General features: G+C 46.0%; 4 protein-coding genes across 9 annotated transcripts in view; 3 read left to right on the top strand and 1 right to left on the bottom strand.

The window, feature by feature from the left end:
- The first annotated feature begins 402 nt into the window (after positions 1-402).
- MELTF (melanotransferrin) lies at positions 403-16,998 on the top strand. 4 transcript variants are annotated; one of them, XM_040705480.2, is made up of 16 exons: positions 463-619; positions 3,648-3,802; positions 5,925-6,024; positions 6,521-6,703; positions 7,006-7,162; positions 8,100-8,167; positions 8,889-9,076; positions 9,482-9,662; positions 10,521-10,672; positions 11,126-11,222; positions 12,027-12,221; positions 13,433-13,589; positions 14,851-14,918; positions 15,023-15,210; positions 15,590-15,788; positions 16,817-16,998. In XM_040705480.2, the coding sequence occupies exons 1-16, from the start codon at positions 574-576 to the stop codon at positions 16,882-16,884; spliced, it is 2,202 nt and encodes a 733-aa protein (XP_040561414.1). In that variant the 5' UTR covers positions 463-573; the 3' UTR covers positions 16,885-16,998. The 4 variants fall into 4 exon arrangements, with proteins under 4 accessions (NP_990538.3, XP_040561414.1, XP_040561413.1 ...); NM_205207.3 differs by having other exon boundaries at positions 403-619; positions 15,590-16,994; XM_040705478.2 differs by lacking the exon at positions 463-619 and adding an exon at positions 3,467-3,568 and having other exon boundaries at positions 15,590-16,998.
- Positions 16,457-21,091, top strand: PIGZ (phosphatidylinositol glycan anchor biosynthesis class Z). 2 transcript variants are annotated; one of them, XM_025153617.3, is made up of 2 exons: positions 16,457-17,267; positions 17,643-21,091. In XM_025153617.3, exons 1-2 carry the CDS (start codon positions 17,050-17,052, stop codon positions 19,153-19,155), a joined length of 1,731 nt encoding a protein of 576 aa, XP_025009385.2. In that variant the 5' UTR covers positions 16,457-17,049; the 3' UTR covers positions 19,156-21,091. The 2 variants fall into 2 exon arrangements, with proteins under 2 accessions (XP_025009385.2, XP_426699.3); XM_426699.7 differs by having other exon boundaries at positions 17,127-17,267; positions 17,594-21,091.
- A 572-nt stretch (positions 21,092-21,663) lies between these two features.
- On the bottom strand, positions 21,664-22,287 carry NCBP2AS2 (NCBP2 antisense 2 (head to head)). Its single transcript, XM_040705648.2, has one exon. The coding sequence runs from the start codon at positions 22,257-22,259 to the stop codon at positions 21,972-21,974; it is 288 nt and encodes a 95-aa protein (XP_040561582.1). The 5' UTR covers positions 22,260-22,287; the 3' UTR covers positions 21,664-21,971.
- A 61-nt stretch (positions 22,288-22,348) lies between these two features.
- NCBP2 (nuclear cap binding protein subunit 2, 20kDa) overlaps positions 22,349-22,829 on the top strand; it is a 36,569-nt gene continuing 36,088 nt past the window's right edge. For both annotated transcript variants that reach the window (NM_001277455.1, NM_001277449.3), the window contains 2 exon segments: positions 22,349-22,497; positions 22,576-22,757. In NM_001277455.1, coding sequence (NP_001264384.1) covers positions 22,417-22,497; positions 22,576-22,757 — 263 coding nt within the window. In that variant the 5' untranslated portion in view covers positions 22,349-22,416.

The raw sequence follows: 22,829 nt of genomic DNA, 5'->3' as shown, positions 1-22,829 counted from the left end.
GACTGGGAAACTTACAGGACTTGAAACACGTGTTGGCTGCCAGTGTATGGCCCAAAATCATTTGTGGGTTTGGTTTTGGTTTATTTTTCCTTTGGTAAAGTAAGCATGCAGGATTTCTGAGAATCCTTCTGTATTTGGAAATGCAGTGCGTAGATGAATTGCTTAGCTTGAATCTACTCTTCTCGAGCCCCAGCACAGGGAATTCAGACAACTTGAGGTGAAGATTCCCTTACACAGCCTCACCTTACCCCTGTGAGTCAGTGTAGCTGTTGATCTAAGTCTGTAGGTGGGGCTGAAGTGGTAACAACCTCATTGGTGCAGTGAATATTTTGTAATTTCCTAGTCTTGACTTTTTTTTTCCAAGCATAAAGGCAGCGTGCAGAGAGGTAGGCTGTTTTTTCCCTTTGATGACGTGTGCCAAAGTAAGCAAGATAAATTGTTGAACAAAGTGCACCTGCATTTGAATGCTGCTGATTTTCACCAAGGAGCACACCAGGAAGAGCAGACTTGCAGAAGCACTGATCTGTGGGAGTTCTGAAGGCTGGAAAAGGCACAAATCCCAATGTTTTTAAGATGAAGAGCTCTGAAAATGTCTTGTACCTTCTCTTGGTTCACGCTGGTAAGTACCTCCACAAACTGTTTTGCTGTGGCATGGTATCTTTGGGGTTGACTAATTTGTGATTTGAGAGTGCAGAGGAAAACTAGAACCATGTGAGAACCAATTCTAAGTGGTCAAGAAAAGGAATAGAAAGAAAAAATAGGAAAAAAAAACGCAAAATCTAAAGAGTATAAAAGATGTATTGAATGTCACGTGTGTGTCTTGCCTTATTAACTGCACTAAATCTACTTCTAGCTCCACACTGTCCATTTTTCACAGATGTGAACAGTTCTGTAATGCTTATTTTTTTTTTGTGTGTGTGTAAATAAATAACAAATTACCTTATTCTATTCAACAGGGTGTGTGTGACGTGCTGCCTTTCTGCTGTCACTCCCAAGTTCTAATGGTGAATGCTTTAAATTTCACCAAAGGTACAGATGCTGTTTTGGAAGGGACTCTGCAATTTATTAATTTAAAAAAAAAAAAGTTCTGGTTCTGAAATTATCATAGGATATTCCTTTATTTTTTAATTGTTTCTATTGAAATCCTTTGATAGTATATTAATAGCCTTTTGAGAAGATGTTACACAATGCAGCAGTGTTATTTTCAGCAAAGGAGTTTGGACCAAGATTGTGTATTAACTTGGGTTCAGAGTCTCGCCCGCTGTTTCAACATGTTCTTGTCTGGCAATAGAAGGATAGTCTGACTACAGACCTTGTCTGTGCTCGAGCTCACTTCAGATGGGTTAACTTGTAAGAGCATTTGTTGTTACAGGAAAGCATCTGTTCAGATTCTGGGTGATGTCCAGAAGTTTTGTAAGGGACAGATTAAGTGCATCTCTTAGGTGGGTTGGAGGCAGTAAGGAACAGATCCCTGCTGTTTCCCTACTGTGGTTGAAAGGTAGGGCCAAATGAGCTTTGCTTCATGTTTCACATAAATGTGCCTAATGATTTCTTCATACGATTCATGCGTTACCTGCAGTATGTTTGTATCTAAAGCCAGAATGTTGAGGCTGAAGAATGGCACTAATCTGTGTATGCTGAGAGGCAAATTTCAAGTTGCTGATATTCGGGAGGAGTGAGGAGGGAACCTTGATCAGTGAAAGCTTTGGATTTTCTTCCTGCCCCAGGAAATAGATGGGGAAGATTTCACTCGGATAAATGAGGCAGATGTTGAGTTTCCATAAGGTGTCTGTTTTCCATGACTCTGTAGTGCATTTCTTCTACGCCCCTTGATTCTCAGAATTCCTACATCTCAGAGGTAGGATCTTGTTTCTCCTTCTGCTAGCACATGCTGCTTTGGAAACCTAAGCTTCCCAAGTCTGACTCTTTACTTGCAGCTGACCATGCCCTCATGCCCTCTGTTTCAGTACCTGATGGAAAACAAGGTTTGTAGTATCAACATCCTTGTTGAGTCTGCAGACCTGGAGTCAGCAAGATTTGATAGAAAACAACCTGACAAATAACTTAAAGTAGACTCCAACTTAGAAGTCAAAATTGAAGAAAAAGCAATGGAATGTGGTGCCAACTGCTTACGAAGTGACCTGTACCCATTTTTTTCAGCATAAAGCATACTGACACACATTTGACAAACAGCTGAACCATTTTTTCATGGTGTTATGTCCTCGCAATAGCAGCAAAGTGATTTGGTACTTAGAAGACTGCTGTTCGGGCCTCCTGAAAGACACCTTTTTCCACTGACTGTGGAGTCTCCGTTGCTTAACCTGAGTCTGTTCATTCATGGGACTGCCTATCCCTTCTGGTGACTGTGGAAACAGCCTCTTATGAAAGAGTGCTTTGAAGAGACAAGTTTACTTTCCTAGTTTTCATAATAAGCCTAGTGGCAAGGTACTTCAGCTCCTAGGGTTGTTGATTTTTATTCAGACCAGTGAGAAAAGGGGCAGGACTCCAGGTTGTTACCAGCAACACTTGAGACAGAGTTGTCCCTGGGTAACCTCCTTGGTTTTGTAGCTTGTCATTTCAAATAATGATTTTAAAACTTCTTGCTCAATGGAAAGATTGTGTGTCCCAGGACATCTCGAGCAGACAATTGCAGACTATCATTCTTGCAGCACGTGGTGCTCTCAAGGATTATTCTTTTGCAGTATATATGGCTTAAACTTGTCTCCATCTGTTTGACAACACATCTGACCCTAGGATTTGTTCTGGAGAATTCTTTGCAGCTGCAAGATAAAAAAAAAGAATTGTCCCATTTTTCTTTGTAGTTAAGTGACCATTTTGTACAGATGGTACCATATACATTTGCTGGGTGGCTCCAGAAAGCAAACCTGAGCTTCTCAAAGCCAAGACTGTGCCCTTCTATGAAAAGAACACTGGCACAGAAATTTATAAACCCACAGCATCCGATGGTTAATACAAAGATTTCACAGAATCCCATGGGTTGGAAGGGACCTCTCAAAATCACCTAGTCCAACTGCCTGCTAAAGCAGGTTCCCTACAGCAGGTTGCACAGGAAATAATCCAGGTGAATCTTCAGTATCTCCAGGGAAGACTCCAGCAGCTCTCTGGGCAGCCTGTCCCAGTGCTCTGTAACTCTCAATCTAAAGAAATTTTTCCTTGCGTTCGTTTGAAACTTCCTATGTTGCAGTTTGTGGTCGTTGCCCCTTGTTCTGTTGCTGGGCACCGCTGAAAACAGCCTGGCCCCATCCGCTTGGCACCCGCCCATGAGTTATTTGTAAGCAGTGATAAGATCCCCTCTCTGTCCTCTCTATGACATATTCTTCGAGGCTTTAAGAGCAAGCTGGCCCCTGTGACCTGTTCCAGAGTACCCATATTTCTTGTGTCATAAATGCCATGAAGTGTCAGTATCGGACTTGGGACCTATCCTGTTTCTAGTCCAGATAACTTTAGTGCTCTTGTTAACCTGAATGAAAGAGGAGAAGTGTGAAAGCTCACTGTTGAACGATCCCTGATTTTTATTTTTTTCATTCTTGAAGGAACAAAATGAAAGGTTTGTCCTTTGAGAACCTGTTACAAGGGGATCTTTCTCTTTTTTTTAGTAATATTTCCTCTTGGTGTTGTGTTTGCAGCTCTCAGCCTGGAACGTGTGCGGTGGTGCACCATGTCTAACCAAGAGCTTTCCAAGTGCAAGGACATGAGTAATGCCTTTACTGGGGCTGGGATCCTTCCCCCTTTGGAATGCATGGAGGGAGAATCAGCTGCTAACTGCACCCAGATGATCAAGGTGAGTTGTAAATGATAGATGTCAGTGATTTAATTTCCCTGCATGCAAATAAATCACATTGCAATGTACAGAGCTCCGCAGTGAGTGTCTCATCCGAACAGCTTCATGACATTCATGTCTTTGGAAAATCAAAGCATATATACATTTCTTTTTAAGACATAAAGGTGTACATATGGAAGTGAATTCCAGCATGACACTGTGTCTTCTCTACAGCTAGTCACATATGGCCAGTCATTAGGAACACAAGCACAGATCTTAAATGTTCTTTCTGAAGCACTAATCTTTGATTTGGGAATTGTATTAGATTTATTTAGCAGATACTTAAGAAAGGGTGGAGTAGTAGGATGGAGACAGCAGTTAAAGCTGTGCTGCTGAGCCTTTAAGTAGATTGTCTTCAGGGAAACCCTGCGTAATTCTCCTTTTTCAGAGCCTCACCATGAAAATTGTTGTCTATACAAATGAGTGTCGAGCCAAATCTCCCAGTACCAAACAGGGTACACGGGATAGACAGAGCAGTGAGCAGAGGGCATGCAAACCCAACTGTATTAATTCAGCATGCTCTGTTTGGACAAAAAGCTCAGCTTTGCAAAATGGTGTTTGGGAAACATTTCCCTCCTTAGGAGGGAGTGAGAAACAGCAAGTGGAAATTGAAGGAAATGTGGAGGTGGGTGATCACAATTGTCTTCGCTGGCAAAGTGTGAGAGAAGAGGAGGATGACTGGATATGTTCATAAATTATACTCTTTTGCTTGCTGTTATAAAACTTGATTAGCTGAACTCGGAAACCTGTGGGTGGATAGCAGGAGTAAGTAGCTTTCTGATAAAATGGATCTTCACTATAAGGCTTCAGGCAAGGCTTTGTCCTTGACACCTCTTCTTTCTTGTGCTAATAATCTACTAAATGTTTAAGCTGTTCTGCTCTGTGTAGGGCTGCATGGAACACCTGACTCTGCATCTGTGCTGAACTCTGTTCCTTGAGGCCAAAAAGGGGGGTGGTACACACTGGCTCAGCAGGCAAAGATATGCTGTTTTATAGCACTACCCAACTTGGACTTAGTTCTGTGACCGTGTTAGCATATGGATAACTTATTTTTCTTTGAAGATGCTTAGAAATTGAGAAATGTCTAAATATTAAACTCAGGAACCTGATAATGTTTAATTTGGCCATAGTTATTAGCAGGTGTTTAAACACCTCTATAGGTAATTCTCAAGTGTTGTGACACACAGAAATGAAGTCCTTCTGAAAATAATTAACTTACATTCCCATTGCATCTGTATCAAAAATCACATGTGGAATCATCCCATGCTTTTGCTAGATGTATGAGAAAATCTTTGCTGCAAACAGAAATACCCACACTGTTCTCGCTATTCCACTTCAGCTGCTTTTGTATGTATTTAAAGGAGCTAAGGTCTGTAGCCTGTTTGGTTCCCAGACTGTTGTCCTGGGCCCTGACTCTCCCCAGTTGAATATTGGAACAGGTTATTCCAAACTGCATCTGTTCTTTAAGATGCAAATATCTCCCAACCCCAACTCCTCTGCAGGTTCCCTTGGAAATTGGTTCAACTTTCATTCAAAAGAAACAGCCCTCAAGACATCTAATGTTTCAGCTAGTCAATAACTTTTTTTCCTCATTTGAGACAAATCAGTTATATGTTTCAAATTACACGACATCTTCAAATCTGACATAGGTGCCAACATCAGTGTTTTACCAACACTCTCAGATGATCCCTTTTCTCATTTTATGTGACTCAGCCTGGGGAAAATGGCTTTCTACTAGTCCCAGCCCTACCCTAACCAATGCTCAGCATACTGCCACGGGATGCTGCCTACTACCCTCTCTGGTGTTCAACCAGAGGTAAAGCAAAATGGTAAGAAGCTTGGCATCACCTTAGAAACGCAAAATGTCAATCTGCTGGTTGTTTTCTCAGCCATATCTCCTCTTGTCGGAATGCTGTCTCCTGGGCACTAGGTTCAGTACACGATGAACAGATAACACAGGTTCAGCAGATCAGAAGGATGCATAGGAGTTCTCTCCTTCTTGCTGCTGTGGATGGTCCTGTCTGTGCCTACTTAAAATCCAGCGTAATTCTAAGCTTCAACATGCATTCTTATGTCTGCACAGGATTACTTGGCAGATGCAGTGACACTGGATGGACGTTGGATTTACCAGGCTGGAAAGGAGTATGGCCTGAAGCCTGTGGTTGGGGAAGTGTATGATCAAGGTATACTCAGACTAAAAAACTTCTGGGTTACTTAATACAAGGTTTTTTTCTGATGCATTTCTACTGTTTTTATTTTATTTTGGGATCCTCTACTCCAGTGGCCAGCTGCCTCTGTTAGGTTACGAGCACAAGTCAGAGGTGAATGGACTTTAATGGTTTCTGATCCATGTAAGTCAGATTAAATGACTTCACATTCCCTTAAGACCCTTAAGTCTTAATGCTATGAATTATCTAAAACTACAGACAAAGAGAATGAAACCATCTATGAGGATAATCAATTTTCTTGGTATTAATCCAATCCAAATACATTTAGAACCGCAGAGAATTTCTTCTCAGGCTGATTCTCTGAGTGTCTTTCATCTCACCTCCTGTTCCAAGTTGCTTTTGACCTTTCCCATGACATTGCACACCACAGAGGTACTGGGGGACAGGAGCAATGTGACTGCCTGTGGGTGGGGGAGCCAATTAATTGCTTCTATTTCTCCCTGTGCTGCAGAGATCGGAACTTCATACTATGCCGTGGCTGTGGTAAGGAAGGGCTCCAACATCACCATCAACAGCTTGAAGGGCGTCCGCTCATGTCACACGGGCATCAACAGAACTGCAGGCTGGAACGTGCCCGTGGGTTACCTGATTGACAGCGGGCGCCTGCCAGCAATGGGATGCGACCTCCCGAAAGGTAAGAGCTGAGAGGGCTGAGATCTCTTCCTCGGCAGTGTCTTTCTGTATGTTCTTGGGACATCTGCACATGGGCAGAAGTGTGTGGCTCTGTGCTGTTTTGTTCCTTGGTGGTTTTGATGCTCCTTGTAAGACGGAATAGACCGAAAATAGGTCTGATGGAAATGGCAAATTTGTTTGCAACTTGGAAACTCCTTTAAGAACAGAATGGCTTATCCCTATAGAGATGCACTGTTTAGATATTCTCAAATGAGATCTTGTTTATTCATTGCTGAAGATGTCTCATTCTGATTTCACTTCTAGCTGTTAGTGACTATTTCAGTGCTAGCTGTGTTCCTGGAACCAACAGTGCCAGCTATCCCACATCCCTCTGTCAGCTCTGCAAAGGGGATTCATCTGGGCAGAATAAATGCCAAGGAAATTCACAAGAGCAGTACTATGACTACAGTGGGGCTTTCAGGTAAAAATCCCAGCTCTGTCTTTTTCTGTCTCTGTGCTGTATCTACAGCCATAATGTCCAGACCTCACAGGCAGGAAACTGCAGCAAGAGAACTTCCAGTTGATCCTGTTGGAAAATATGCTGTAGTGTTAGAATGACTGTGATTTAAACCTAGAGACTGAACAAAAGTAATTCTGAACCCGCTATTTCAGGTTTTAATACCTAATTGTTAGAATTAGATATCTAGCATTTGTACTGGCAGGGCAATCCCACTGCTGATTGCTTTGTCTGGTATCTGTTGGCAAAAGTCTGTGTGTTTGTTTCAGTGGTTTGCATTTTTCTTGTAGAACAGGATGGCCCTTGAAAGGTTGATAGTTGACTGGCCACCCTACCCAGCTGTTTGTTATCTCACCTCAATTGCACTGAATTCTCTTATCAGTTATCTGCCACCCTACCCAGCTATTTCAGTTATCTCCCTTCAGTTGCACTGAATTCTCTTATCAGTTTGCTCTGCCCTCCATTTCTGCATTCTCTTTGCTATATTTCCCTTCTTCCTGTCTGTGTGCTGTATTGCAGCTCCCAGCCCCCGAGTAACAGCAGTGACAGAGCAGAGGTATAATTCACTCATGGGAAACACTTGTTCCCTTCCATGTATTCCTCAAAAGATTGTGCAACTGCATTAGACAGAGAGCTCTGCTGGACAAAGAAGGTCATGGTGTTTGTCCCAAGCAGCACAGAACATGTTGTCCACGTTCACCAAATGACAGCAGTAGTTTACTTCATGCTCTGTCAGCCACTGGTCTCTGCCTTGAGCTAAATTCTCAGCACAACGAAATAGGTCATTGTCTGCTGGCTGATGGAACGTAGCGTGCAGCCCTCTGGCTGCCAGCCCGCAGTGCTCGATGCGTGGAAGCTGTGCTTTATAATGCATCTTTGTATTTGGGTTTGCATTTATTAGGTGTTTGGCTGAAGGTGCCGGAGAAGTTGCTTTTGTGAAGCACAGCACCGTGCCTGAAAATACTGATGGTAAGTGCTGAACAGCGGCTGCAGCTCTGGAAAACGGTGCCTGTGATGCCAATGTAATGCCAGATGTTTGATTCACCTTGAACTGAGGAATGAGCAGAAATGCTCTAATAGTGAAAGTAGATGTACGCACATATCTCTGCACTAGGAGTTAGATGAGTGATTGGTTTTTCTTCCTAAACACGTGATAGTTTCAGTAAGGGTGAGAGGTGGGATCCTCAGCTGCTTTTGGAAGGAGAGTTGAAGCAGCACTAAACTTGTGGTTTTGTACCTGGGCTGTTATGAATATGTTGCTTGTGCCCAGCCAAGCGGGAAATCTGTTGACAAGACATGGCCTCCCCTATCTGACACTTTGAGAAATCCACCTTGAGCATAACGTGTTTTAATGTTGTGGGCCTGTTCAACCATCAGCTACAGCAGAGAAAAGTAATTAAAAAAATGATGTATGTAGATCTAGTCTTAAGGATGCTCTGGGTACCACTGCAGACCCAGGTATAGATCAGTGCAGTCTCACGAGTGTTAGGTTGTGTGTCTTGTTGGAATTATAAGACTGGAGGACAATATAAATGCATGGCATACATTGTACAACCCGGAGTATTTCAGTGATGCTCAGGAAAGCTGTATTCTGCTCCACACGTGAATGAGATGCTTGAAGCAGACTTGGAGCCAGAAGCATCAGCCGTGCCTAATGTCCATTTTGTCTGCGTTTTCTGTCTATTTTCAGGAAGAACTCTTTCTACTTGGGCCCAGCAGCTCCGCTCCAAGGACTTCCAGCTTCTGTGCCGCAACGGCAGCACGGCTGATGTAACAGAGTGGAGAACCTGCCACCTGGCCCGAGTCCCAGCTCGTGCCGTGGTTGTACGGCCGGACACAGACGGGACAGCTGTCTTCCAGCTCCTGAACCAGGGACAAGTAGGACAGTGATTTTTTTTTTAATCAGTCCATTACTACTCACCCACTGGCTGAGCTGAAGATATCTGGGCACCTTCGGCTCTGTGGGGTCTGAAGGAGTATGGGAGGCATTCAGCATCGGTAGAGCCCTGATGGGAGTTGTAGAGTGGGTTTGGGGGTTCATTTTTGCCCTCAAAGTCTCAGAGACGCTGAAAATTAGCTGAGAGGAGTGATTCTGTTTTGTCTTTATGCTTGCCTTTTCTTCTATCAATTCTTAACCTGTAAATCTTCCATGAGGAAGACCTTAATTGTTTGTCTGTTATGTAGGCAGGAGATTTTCTCCTGCATGTAAGCAAAGTCATCACAGAAGAAGTATGACAGCAGGTAGAGGGGTGTGTGACCGGTGTTTTTTCTTTAACATTACAGCAAAGATTTAATGATGTAGGCGCCCAGTTTCAGATGTTTGACTCCACAGCCTATGGTGCCCAGAACCTTATGTTCAGAGACTCCACCACAAAGCTCGTTGCTGTCACGTCTCAGAATTACCAGGCATGGTTGGGTGATGAGTACCTTCATGCCATGCAGGCCCTGAGCTGTGACCCCAACAGTAAGTTGTTGTCTTCTCTTCAAAACCGTGCACAAAGATAGCTGATAATGGAGACCATCTTTATTCTGCTGTCATCTTCTGATTCTTTGAGGCTTACAGCAAGATTCCAATCTGATCTTCAAGCATGGAGAAAGGATGCTTTTACCTAGAAATGGTATTACACTGCAGAATGCTTTCCTGTACAAATGGGCCTATGCTGTGCCACAGGATGCACACATTTTCTACCCTTTTGGGTGTGTGTGAGAGACATGAATTTAGTAGGTTACTACTGCTACCTAGGACTCAATTTCTTGCCTGATAGAAAGGGGAAATTGCAGTAATGTGTTGCCGTGTAAAACCTCAGGTGTGTTTGTTGTAATCTTTTCTGCCATCGGAAGAATGTAAAAAGGAATTGCTGTGCATTCCGGCACACTCAGAAACACATGTTAATGATCATGGCAGCTGAGCCCCTAGACATGCCCCGTGCTGTGGCAAGGTCCCCCACTTCCAGGACTTGTCTCTTCTGAGGGCTGTTTAGTGACTGCTGGCTGCGAGGGAACCTGTGTTCAGGTTGTATTTTTACTGCACTCTTGTGACAGTAGACTGCAAATAATCAGTATCTTATAGCTGTACTTAGTGGTCAGCACTCATAGGAGTTCTTGCTCCTTCACACCAGGGGATGTGTAGTGCAGACATACCTCTAGTCTGGAGACCTCAGTGATACCGAATCAGGTGTCTGTCTGAGCTAGAGAATGGGAGGGAAACAGAAGTAAATATTTTGATAGCGTATATGGCACACGTGATGGGGGTGCAGTTGTATGCCTCCTTTTCTTTTACAAAGAAAGTGAACTGTAGTATTTGCTTTCCGTTTTCATGCAGCATTGCCAGAAAGCCTGAACTGGTGCGTTGTTTCCACCGAGGAGATTTGGAAATGTGGTGAAATGGGAACTGCCTTTAGGAGTAAGAATTTGAAACCAGAAATCCAGTGTATTTCAGCCAAGACAAAAGAAGAGTGCATGGAGATGATCCAGGTAAGCTGTACGATCCTTGTGCAATAAACCAATCAACACAAGCTGCTCTTTGCTGGGTTGGTAGGATTAGAGGGATGTGCTCTTAGGTGATCATCAGGCAATACTGGATTTCAAGGAGGTGATCTGCAACTCATATCCTGTGAATGGGCCTGAACCCTGGTGCTTTTCCGTTGTAACAAGTGTTTTGCTCCATCTCTGGAGGCAATCAAGGCCAAGTTGGATGGGATCCTGGGCAGCCTGATCTAGTGGCAGGCAACCCTGTCCGTGGCAGAGGAGCTGGAACTAGATGATCTTTAAGGTCCCCTCTAACCTAAGCCATTCTGTGATTGCTCTTTGGCTACCAGTCCTTTCTGCTGAGATGCAAGATATGATGCTGGAGTTGTCATGGTAGCAGGGAAGGGAAGATGTCTGCTGTTTTTTCACAAAAATTGTAAACTTTATTTTATTTTTCAGAAAAAGGAAATCGATGTTGTAGCTTTGGGTGGAGCTGATATTTACATAGCTGGGAAGACATACGGCCTTGTACCAGCTGCTGGAGAAAGTTTTTCCGGTAAGAAAGTCAGGAAATAGAGATGTTGTTTTTCCAGGTTGTTTCAAAACAACTCTAAAAGCACAGGCTCTGTTCCCTGGCCCCGCTGGGAAAGCTGTTTGCAGAGGAAATGAGTATTATTATCCTCACGTCATGGATAGAGGAGAAAATAAGTATGGGTTGGGTTCCTGCAGTGACTGCGAGTTCTGTCCGTCCTGCTGCTGGACGAGGTTCATTCTTTTGCAGTCTTGAATCTTATGGTTATGTATTTGTCTTTTCAACTCTGCAAAAAGAATTTTAAATGGAAAAAGGAGTATTCACAAAATCAAAACAGTTTTAACACGCAAAGACACAGAAATTACACAGCATGTTCTAGTTTAAGACGATTTCTTACTATAATTGTGTTGGTGCTTCATAGTCATTGATGAAAAGAGTGCTTGTGGGTGTTATGTCACGAGGGCAGAATTTCAAAACTCACAGAAGTTTTTGAGTTGCCACGTAAAAACAACTCCCTAAAACAGGTCTAAGTCACTAATGACCCAAACGCTGGTTTTGAGGGATGTGTATATAATAGCTGGTGTTAATGAAATGCTTTCATGTTCCTATCTACTTCACACAGTTCAAGTGTACAGGCCACGAGTGAATGCAACACTGTGGCGTAGTAGAAGTGAAGAATTCTGTGTGTGCATTCAGACTTCCTGACTGGCTGATTGTTGGTGCAGTTGAAGTTGGCACCAGAGAAGTGTAATGGCTGTGTACACTGTCATTAAGCAGCGGGAATGCTTAAAGGAAAACCATCATGCTTTGTTTGTTTGTTTCTTCAAGCTGAAGACAACAATAATGCATACTATGCTGTGGCATTAGTGAAACGGAATCCATCCAATGCATTCACCATCAATGACCTGAAAGGGAAGAAGTCCTGCCACACAGGGCTGGGGAGAACCGCTGGATGGAATATCCCCATTGGCATGCTAGTTAAGAAGGGCTTTATCAATCCCAGAGACTGTAATATTCCTCAAGGTAAGAAGATGTACCATATAGTAACTGTCCAATTATAAACTTTCATTAGGGAAGTACAGCTTTGATACTGCAAAGCTCTATATTAAGTTAATCAGTTTGTTTGTGAGGGGTTGTTGCCTTTTTAATGTCACTTTTTGAAATTGTAAGCTTCCTGATTAGGCTAGTAGAGGGGCCATGCTGAGAACATTACCTCTAATGTACCTTTCTAATTGTACCTTTCACAAAGTCACTGCTTAATTCAGGTTGGAGGGGTCATCTAGAGCAACCTGCTGCTCAAAGCATGTCCAGTTAGATCTCATTGTCCAGGGCCACGTCCAACCAAATTCTGAGTAACTCTGAGGATGGAGTTTCCACAACCTCTCTGGGCCCTTGCCCCAGTTTTTGTCTATTTTTGGTATAAATAATTTCTTTCCTTATATCTAATTAGAATTTTCCATATTGTAACTTCTATTAGCCTTCAGTGACACAAAAGTGTGCTGCCAACTCTTGGTCAATGTGTTGCCCACCAGGGCCTCCAGGTCCTTTTTTTTGTTGTTGTTTTTTTAACAAGCTGCTTTTCAGCCTTGCAGCCTTTCACGACTTATTCCTACTTAAAGCAGGATTTTACATTCACCTCTGTTGAACTTGGAGATTCCCATCAGTTGTTTTTGTAGCCAGCCCATGTCCTCCTCAGCAGCAGCCATGGCCTGCAGTGTATCAAACTGTAAATGTTTATTCTGATTTTCAGAAATGTAGGTGAAGTGTCTTCTTAAAATTTAATCAACTTGGTTTATCATCTATTGCTGAAAACCCAGCTTCCACACCTGCCCATCTTTGTCCTTGCTTGAGGATGTTGACTCCAGTCAGTGTCGCTGATAGGACAGTCACTGAGACTATCGCAGTCTACACAGATGTATGTCCTCTCCAGGTGGCACTTCCAGCTCTGGGATGTCATTGCAGTAAATGATGAATTATTGTCCGGAATTTTATTGCGTTTATTTTCAAACATTATTTAGTACTGGAGCAATACAGTAATCATACAGTAATTATAATCAGTTAAGTGGTACTTTGAAAATATAGTAAGTTTTAGTTTGTGAATTCCAGGAAGGCAGCTATAATTCATGTTTCTAGTGTCCTGCTGGAACTGGTGTTGGTATAACCTCATGACAGTGTAACTACCCTTTCTTGTGAAGAGTCTTCCATTTATGTTGATTTCTCTTTTTTATTTTAAGCTGTGAGTGAGTTTTTCTCTGCCAGCTGTGTGCCTTCGGCTGAGCAGGGTAATTACCCATCAACACTCTGTCAACTATGCATTGGAGATAATAACGGAAACAATAAATGCAGCGCGAGTAGCCAAGAACGGTATTACAGCTACAATGGAGCCTTCAGGTAATTAGCACACGGGGTTGATATTTAGTCTGACAGTTTGTCAGAGTGCAAGGAGGTACCACTCTCTATCTTAGTCAGCAAAAAGCGTAATCCCTTTTAAGAACAGCCCACTGAAAACAGTAGCAGCCTTCCCCTTTGCAAGATGCTGTGACAGCCATAGCAAAAGAGAGGTGTGTCTGTGTGTACATGCATGTCAAAGCCTCTTGCCAGCTTCCTGGCCCACAGCCACACAGATGAGAAGCAGCCAAATCCCCATTTCTGTTTACAGAGCGACGGCCACTCACCTAGTGAGGAGCACATGGGTTGTCATCTGTCTGCAGCCTTGCTCTAATTGAGTGTGACAGCCTGCCACTCTGCTCAGGTCATCCATAAAGAGCTTAAGCAGGGAAATAGGCAAAGAGTAGTCACTACTTGGTGGCTATGAGTGTGTGCTGAGCATGGCAGGCTGGGAGCAGGGAACTGGGGCTGGGTCTGCTCTGTCCTCACCATTTGTGGTGGTATGCAAAAATAGGTTTCCTAACAGCACAAACAGCTATGTTCAAATATCATATCCTTTTCAAAACAAGATTTGGTAAAGGTATAGAAGGCAAAAATAGTGTAAAATTGAACAAATACTTCATATAACAGTGAACATCAACATCTGGAGATATTAACTGTTTTAAAGCCCCAAATCTGTGGGTAGATATGGAAGCTTTTTCTTGGCCTTCATCTGTGAAGGCAGTGGTGTTCTTCAGTGTAGAGGGCTGTAAAGCAGCATCTGTGCATGCAGTAAGATCACTCCAACCTGGAAAAAAGCCCCACGGAAGTGCTTGGGTATGCACACACATGCAGAACCTGGTAAACACTTATGCACTCAAGGAGTCTGAATGGCATATACTTCGGATGTGTTTTAAAAGGTGTGAAAGCTGTTGTTACCAAATGGGGAGTAGAGCACTGAGTATCATTTATCTTCTGTTTCTTTGCTTATCTAATACTGACCTTTCTCTGCCCTTTCTCCCATCGTTATTAATAGCTATTTCCTGCTGTATTACTCTCTTGAAATTCTTAAAGTATTTTTAAACTTTGCAGTGACGTTGGTTTTTCTCTCATTCCAAGATGCTTCATTTCTTGGTTTGCTTTTTCTCTTTACTTTGGGGTCCAATGGATTTATTTGCAGGAAAGTATGCAAGAAAAATTGATTTCTAAATCTATCAGTTATTAGAAAAGATGTGGTCCCAATAAAGATGCTTTGAATTGAACTTCTATCTCTCATTTCCTAAAGGTGCCTGGCAGAGGACGCTGGGGATGTGGCCTTTGTGAAGCACTCAACAGTGTTTGAGAACACAGATGGTATTTAGTTTTACTTGACTTTTTATTACAATTCAGTTATTTTTTCTTGAACCTTTTTGCTCTAAAGCATTCAATGAGTGACAGTGACTAGTTTCTTCTTGTAGGTAAGAATACTGAAAGTTGGGCCCGTGACTTGAAGTCCAGTGGTTTCCAGTTACTGTGCCGGAATGGGGCCCGTGCTGAAGTCACTCAGTTTGCTCAGTGTCACCTGGCTCGGGTGCCCGCTCAGGCCATTATGGTTCACCCAGATACCAACATTTTTGCTCTGTATGGACTACTGGACAAAGCTCAGGTAATAACTGTACATTTATTCTGTTGATGAGTTATCTGTCTAGGCAGACTGCCACAGGCATTTAGCTTCAGTATCAAGGGGAATCTAATTTAAAAGCAATACTTCAGTCATTTCCTTAACTCCTGTGCAGCCAAACCCAAACCACAATAATGCTTACTCAAAAGAGCTAATAAAATACAAGTCTTTCCAGATAGTAACAAGAACCAACATTCTTGTAATTGCCAGTGGCAGGAGTCTGTATGCTATCTACTGGTGTGTCTTAAAACGAATGCAGAATCTGCAGTAGTGTGAGGTTCTCATGTACTGAACGGTTCGTGTTGTGCTGGGACAATGCAGTGCTTAATCTTGCAGGATACTGAAAATTTTGCATTTTCTTCAGGAGTATTTTGGAAATAACAGCAACAGAAATGGATTCAAAATGTTTGATTCTTCAGCTTTTCAAGGCAAAGACTTGATCTTTAAGGATTCTGCAGTGAAGATAGTGCCAGTAGAAGAGAGGAGGACATATGCAGAATGGCTGGGAAGTGAATATGTTGAGTCCCTTGAGGGGATGCAAACACCACAGTGCTCTGGGGCAGGTAATAAGTTAATACAACAACACCTACTAGTGATTACTTTTGTTCCCTTCATTATTTTAGGTCAGTTGCAGGGCCTGGGCTAACGTGGTCCAAATGGCAACTTCCTAGCACCTTTTCCTCAGATGAGCTGCTGTCTGGATAGTATGTTGTGCTAACGTTTTAAAGCCTCTTCCTGCCACTTTGCAGGCAAGGTGCTTATACCATTTGCTCACTGGGGAGCGGGGTGGGACTGGAAGCTGCTGTTGTTCACGTGGATGGGGTGGAATTTGAGGCAGAAGCCATCGGTGCTGTGTCAGCATGGCTTTACAAGATCAGTCCAAAACTGAAGTACTTCTGCCATCATTGCTGATGTTGAATTATGCTGGGTTGAAGGATTCTCAGGTGCTGTTAGATGGATACTGGTTTTCTGATCTGTAGAAGAATTTTTGCATCTTGGAAGGCAGTATTAAAGTCTTGTCTAGAGACCCACTCTGGCCTCCTTGCTGGTAATGTTCTGACTCCTTCATCCCTGCTTATCCTATCCCTGCCTTGCTGGAGGCAACAGTTTCTCCTGAGCTCTGCTTCCAGAAGAGGTAAGTGCACAGAGGATGGACAGGCCGTGGACTGGGAGAGTACCTGCATTCCAGAGTACCACCCCTGCCGTGTACAAAGCCCTCCTCTTTCCAGTAGAAGAAAGCAGGGGGAATCTCCAAAGTCCCTGGAGGAAGAGGAAAGCCAGAGAGACTTGGAGGGACTGTCTGCTGGCACAGGAGAAGGGATGAAGTCCAAAGTGCTCATCCCCTGAGCTCCTTGACTTTCCACACCCAGTATGCTCACTGCTTCAGGGAGATGGGCTGATGTCCTTTTCCCTTGAAATCTTTGCTGCCATTTCTGCCAGGAAATGTGGCTGTCCTCTTTCTGCAGGGGGTAAATTGAGTACCTGTGAGCAACACTTCCATGTTCCGTTAGTGAAACAAAGTAGCTCACTCCTGATTACCCGTTTCCGTGCCAAGTGGCTTGCAGCACTGGGTTCTTAATTTTATCCATAGCTGCGCTAACAACACACGCTGCTGTGCTGCTGGCAGGCAGCCTCCTCACCACAGCCACCGCCTCGTGATCCCGGGACGTAGAGAGATTCGGCGTAATAACTAATAATAATACTAATAACAAAGTTGTAAAAATGTACTGTAAATAAATGTAACCCGAGAAATAAACGAGAGAAGTCAGCGCACGCTCCCGTCTGTACGCGTGTAATTGCTCTGTGTTACACTGCGGCGCTCGGATGCGGCGCTCGAGGCATTCCGCGCCTGCGCACTCGGCCCGCTCTGCGGCGCCCCGGCCCCCGTCCTGCGCCCCCTCGCGGCCGGCGGTGCGGGGCCGACATGGCGGCGCGGCGGCTGTGGGCGCTCCTGGCTGCGCTGCGGGCGGGGTGGTGCCTGCTGCCGCAGGCCGGCTACCTGCACCCCGACGAGTTCTTCCAGTCGCCCGAGGTCATGGCAGGTAACGCGGCGGGAGGGGCGGGGGCAGCGCGGGGCGGGAGGGGCCGGGGCACGCTGCTCCCCAAGAGCCGCCACCGCTGCGCTCCCGTCCTCGCCGCGGTTCCGTCCGGCGGCTCCGGAGCCGCGTCCCCGCGGCAGCGCTGCCCGAGCGGCGGCACCGGGAGAGAGGGTAAGGACGGAGGGCGCGCTGAAGGCTGCCGGTGGGCTCAGAGCTGCGGGGACGGCTCTGCAGCGCAACGCCCCTTACACCGAGTTGTACCCTGGCACCGAATTGCTGAATAAAATAGATACGTTTGCTTTTTTCTTTCTTTCTTTCTTCCTTTGTAGGAGACGTTTTAAACCTACAGGTCTATTATCCCTGGGAATTCCTTTCCAGCTCTCCGTGCAGAACAGCTGTTTTCCCATTAGCGACCTCTGGAGTTGCCTACTGGGTGCTGAAGGCGTTGCAGCAGCTGGATGTGTGCTCGCGGTGTGTCAGCGCCTACACCCTTCTTGTGGCTCCTCGCCTTCTCCTTACGCTCTTTTCTTTTGGACTCGACTACAGCGTGCACCGATTGGCTCCTGTGTGGGGAGCGGAGCCGTGGCAAGCACTGCTGCTGCTCGCAGGGTCCTACGTCACTTTGGTGTTTTATACGAGAACGTTCACCAACACACTGGAAGGATTTCTCTTTGCACTTCTGCTGGTGTTGGTTTCCTCCACAAAATCTGCCGGCAGGGTCACAAGGCCTGCACGCAGCCCTCTCATAGGTGTTGTAACAGCTGCGGGGTTTTTCAACAGGCCGACTTTCCTGGCGTTTGCACTGATGCCCCTGCTGTGCTGGGCAGGCTTAAACGCTGACTCCCGAAAGAGCATTAAAGCTCTCATAAACCCCTTTTGGAAACTTATCACCTGTGCGTGTTTTACTGCCGTTGTTTTTATAACAGCCGACACCATGTATTTTACCTCAGTGGGCTGGGACAGCCTTTTCAGCTTTACGAACGGCAGCCTGTCCGATGTCATAGCTCAGGTAAACCACAGAGTGGTGGTGACCCCTTTCAACTTTCTCCGCTACAATCTCGATTCTCGTAACCTTGCACAGCATGGAAGTCACCCACGAGTTACACATTTTGTAGTTAACGGAGCACTGCTCTTTGGGATCTTACACCTCCTGGCCGTCGGTGCCGGTTTTAAAATGCTAAAGAAATACATCCATCAGTCAGTGCGGGTCGGATCGTATTACCGTGGGTCACCCAGGTTGTCAGTGCCGTCCGATGGCCAGCCAACGCTGCTGCTGTTTTATTTTGTTCCTTTGGCGCTTCTGTCCCTATTCAGCCACCAGGAACCTCGGTTTCTCATCCCTCTCATCTTGCCCTTAGTCCTTTTCAGCGCGTCACAGAATAGAGCTATGAAGTGGCAACCCATCATTATCATTTTTAATGTCCTCGGGGCTTTCCTGTTTGGGTGTCTGCACCAGGGGGGACTCATACCGTGTTTGTTTCACTTGGAGCACCTCGTGCATTCTTTGGAGGCCTCAAACCATCCAAGATGCTATACTCTGCTCTTTGCTCACACCTACATGCCTCCTAGGTCTCTGCTCAATATTGAGAAGAAAGACACGCATGTAGAAGTGATTGATATGGCTGGGTCTGAAGAGGAAACCCTCTGCCAAGTGGTAGGACAGCACGCAAACAATGGCACCTGCGGCGACTGTCACTTTTTGGTGATAATCCCTGGTACAGTCAGAGCCACAATTTCCAAATGTGGTGTCCTGCTCAAGAATGAGACTCTGATATTTCCACACTTATCAATGGAAGATCCACCACAAATATCCTTCCTATTCAGTGAAAACTGGAGAAGTCAGTTAGGACTATACATCCTTCAGCTAGGCAGAGCTCAGCAGAGCCTTTAGATCTCAGAACATTCTACGTTTCCACTTTCCCTCTGCCCAAATGTGCTGTCAGACCTTCCTCTTCGAAGTCCTGTGCTCAGCACAGGCAGAGCTGCTGTGAGCTCCTCAGTTCCCCCCCTTCGTGCTCAGTATAGCCACCTCTACCAAGATTTGAATCATTCAGTCCCTGTGGTGTTTCTGAGGAGCTTGCCTCATTTTCCTGATGAGAGAGGATGAACCCAGAGACCACAGAAACCAATTTGAGCTTCATTCTTTTCATGTGAGATAGGCATTAAGAGTTCTTGCAATCTCACATAGAGGGTTTGTGGGCTGCGTTACTGAAAATAGGCGTTTAACTCATCTGCTGGAGAGAAGTTACTAGACTAGGAGAGCTTCATCTAATTCAGTATGGTTTTACCCTTATGCTCTTGAAATTTCAGACCCTCCTCTCTGTGGCTATACCAGTCACGATACGGACACCAGTGTTACAATATGGTTTGAGGTATTTCTGTCCTGAAAAATCCCCAGTATTGATGTAACAGAATCAGCTTTAGAACATGGAAGATGCTTTGGCACAGGCATTTATGCTAAATCCTAAAATTGAAGTATTATTTTGCCTGTTTAGTGTTTCTTGCCACAGTTAAATCTCTGTGGATGTCCTACATACGTATTATGCACAGCAACGTGAGGATGCTGCTTGATGTAATTAAGTCTGCCTACTACTTAGCTACTCCAAAAAGGGCAGGTCCCTTCTTGTGTTCCAGTGGTGTTTTGCAGCTGTGACTCTGGGCACTGTGATGTACTGCTTCAAGGATCTACACAGACAGATCTGATACCTTGCAGGGGTTTGATCCCCAATGTGTGTTTGACCAGATGGACCCCTGAGCTGACCACGGGCTTAGAGGAGCACCAGTTCTGTCACAGATGAGTGTGTGAGGTTAAAGGGGGAAATTGCGTCTTGTGGGCCCCCCCATCCCCTTTCCATAACAGCTCCATATTCAGCTTAGTTGGAATGACAAATCACATCCTGGCACTCTCATAGAGAGCAGTCTCATTTTAAAGTAGGATGCAAATAACCCTCAGCTGTAGCTGAGGATGATGCACATGCTTAGTATCACTGCACAACTAAACATCTAAGTTTTTGTGTTGATGAACTTCTGAATCCAAAACCGTGCTGACATGGAGCAAGATACTAATTTGGTACGTTTGTCAAGGCCCTACAAAGGCCCTGTGAAATGAATCTACATGTTAATTCTTTCTGCTTATGGTGGTAGGAAAGCTTTTTGTAGTTCTCCATCTGTGCAGCTTTTCAAAAGACCTTACTTGCCAGTTTTTCAAAAGGGACAAGAATTATTGTTGCAAGACTCTAAAGGGAAGCTAGGAAAAACCCATGTGAAGGACTTGCTTGTATCTCCACAATCAAATGAATGATTGAGATTGTTAAGAAACCTTCTCATAAAGCATTTTGCATCGTAAGTCCCCTCTGTGTGCTCACCATGAACCCCTCCACCCCTCATTGCTGAGGCCTGCATACTGAGGGTGTGTGCTTTTTGGTGAGGCAGCAGCAGAGTGGCTGCACCAATGACTCATCCAGTAGCAGAAGGAATTACAAAAGCATCACAGCGACTCACAAATGTATATTCTAAGTGAATGTCCTTTTTGCTCTTTTAAGTTGGGACAACAGCATTGTACCAAAATTTGTATTCCGTGTCCTGGTTACTGTTCTCAGCTATTCCTAAACAGCTATAAAGTTTGATAACTGTTTTGAAACTGATGATCTTATGAACTTACGGTAACTGTTAAACTTATGATCTCTGTACAAATGGAATAGATCTTGAAATTTCCTGGTTGTGATGGACCAGTTCCACAGCATGATGAGTTTGTACCACTCACAGGTCACCTGGGGTGGAGCCAGGCAGAGACCCTAGGCTACAAATAATGATTCAGACTGAAAATACACTGCTCGTCTCACCAGATGGACTTTTATTGAGTATACCATAGATTTTTTTCCTTCTTCGCGCATCTGTGTTGGCAGAAAGTTTAATTTTAATACCAGCAGTGCTGGAAGCCACGTACCTTGCCCGAGGAGGCTGTGGATGCCCCATCTCTGGAGGCATTCAAGGCCAGGCTGGATGTGGCTCTGGGCAGCCTGGTCTGCTGGTTGGCGACCCTTCACACAGCAGGGGGGTTGAAACTCGATGATCACTGTGGTCCTTTTCAACCCAGGCCATTCTATGATTCTGTCTCATAGGTAGAGAGGGTCTTTCACCTGCAGCGATACCAACTATGGCAATCTCCCTCCAAGTTACCTCAGCATGCAGTCAGCTGCACCCAGAGGTATGCGGCAAAGCTATTTAAGTCTCATGGATGTTTATAGAGTACTGAAAGCAAAGCAGCCCAGTGGTATCAGGACGATGGATACATTTGTTTCATCCTACCCATCATCATCATTGCTGGAGCTCTCTGTATCAGAGCTGCCATACAAATGCAGACTATATGGACAGTACAGATAAGAACCGTTACAGGACCTCCGGTGAGAAATGGCTTTATTTTAGGTTTCATACCACGCACTTAAAGTGACAATCTTCACAGTATTCTGGATGATGCTCGACGTAAGCCTGCCCGCTGCCTGTAGCTGAGCGCCGTGGCAGTGCGAAGTGACGGTCACACGGCCCCATCGCAGCGCTCCGTGGCCGCCTCCGTCCGTGCCGGGCCGGGCCGCTCCTCGGGTCCCCCCGCTCCGCTCGGTGCCATTGCCGCGCTCCGGCCGTCACCGCCGAACCGTCTCCATGGGGCCGGCCACGCGCACGCCCCGCACAGCCGCCTCCTCCCGCCGCTCAGGGCCGGCCGCTCCGTCCCGGTCCTCGTCCCGATCCCGGTCCCCTCCCGGGGGACTCCGGCCAGCCCCGCGGCCGGCCGCCGTCCTTCAGCCGGTCCAGAAAGGCGTCCCGCAGGCGGGTCAGGCCGGGCCGCAGGTCTCTCGCCGCCTGGCGGGCGCCCAGCTGCCCCCGGGTGATGGCGCTGGCGGTGAGGCGGGCGGCGGCGCGGATGGGCCGCGACTCGGCGAGCTTCTCGATGAGGTGCGGGTTGCTGAGCAGTGCCAGCAGCACCCGCCGCAGCACCATCCTTCGCGCCGCTCTCGCGAGAGTCGCCGCGACCCGCGCGTTCTCGCGAGAGCTGCCGAACGGGAGGGACCAGTTCTCGCGAGAGCGGCGCCGCGTTCCGCCATTGGCGGCGGAATCGGGGGCGCCGTGTCGCGCGGCTGCGGTGTGGGGCGGCAGCATGTGCTCGGGCGGCACGCTGAGCATCCTGCGCAGCGACTCCTACGTGGACCTCAGCCAGTACCGCGACCAGCACTTCCGGGTAAGGGCCGCGGGGGGTCCCGGTGGCGGCTCCGTTCTCTGTGCCGCCGGCGCCGGGTAACGCTGTGGTTGCGCTTAGGGCACGCGGTACGACCAGGAGCGGCTGCTGAGGAAGAGCTGCACGCTGTACGTGGGGAACCTGTCGTTCTACACCACGGAGGAGCAGATCCACGAGCTGTTCGGCAAGAGCGGCGACATCAAGAAGATCATCATGGGGCTGGACAAGGTGAAGAAGACCGCCTGCGGCTTCTGCTTCGTCGAGTATCCTTCTGCGGGCCGCGTCCTGGCGCTGGGCCTGGGCAGTAAAAGCGTTCTCTCAGCGCCAGGGTAAAA

This window comes from Gallus gallus, chromosome 9 (genome assembly GCF_016699485.2).
Source record: "Gallus gallus isolate bGalGal1 chromosome 9, bGalGal1.mat.broiler.GRCg7b, whole genome shotgun sequence".
Lineage (NCBI taxonomy): Eukaryota > Metazoa > Chordata > Aves > Galliformes > Phasianidae > Gallus > Gallus gallus.
The sequence above is the reverse complement of the archived record's forward strand: the minus strand, read 5'-3'. Positions and strand labels throughout refer to the sequence as shown.

What these genes read in the sequence shown, in the direction of transcription:
- MELTF (NM_205207.3), top strand. Translation starts at nt 574, where the DNA reads ATGAAGAGCTCTGAAAATGTCTTGTACCTTCTCTTGGTTCACGCTG. An exon ending in AGACTGTAATATTCCTCAAG is followed by an intron (nt 12,222 to 13,432) that starts GTAAGAAGATGT and finishes TTTTATTTTAAG; the next exon opens with CTGTGAGTGAGTTTTTCTCT. An exon ending in AGTGTTTGAGAACACAGATG is followed by an intron (nt 14,919 to 15,022) that starts GTATTTAGTTTT and finishes TTCTTCTTGTAG; the next exon opens with GTAAGAATACTGAAAGTTGG.
- PIGZ (XM_025153617.3), top strand. Translation starts at nt 17,050, where the DNA reads ATGCGGCGCTCGAGGCATTCCGCGCCTGCGCACTCGGCCCGCTCTGCG. An exon ending in GTCGCCCGAGGTCATGGCAG is followed by an intron (nt 17,268 to 17,642) that starts GTAACGCGGCGG and finishes ATTCCTTTCCAG; the next exon opens with CTCTCCGTGCAGAACAGCTG.
- NCBP2AS2 (XM_040705648.2), bottom strand. Translation starts at nt 22,259, where the DNA reads ATGGTGCTGCGGCGGGTGCTGCTGGCACTGCTCAGCAACCCGCACCTC.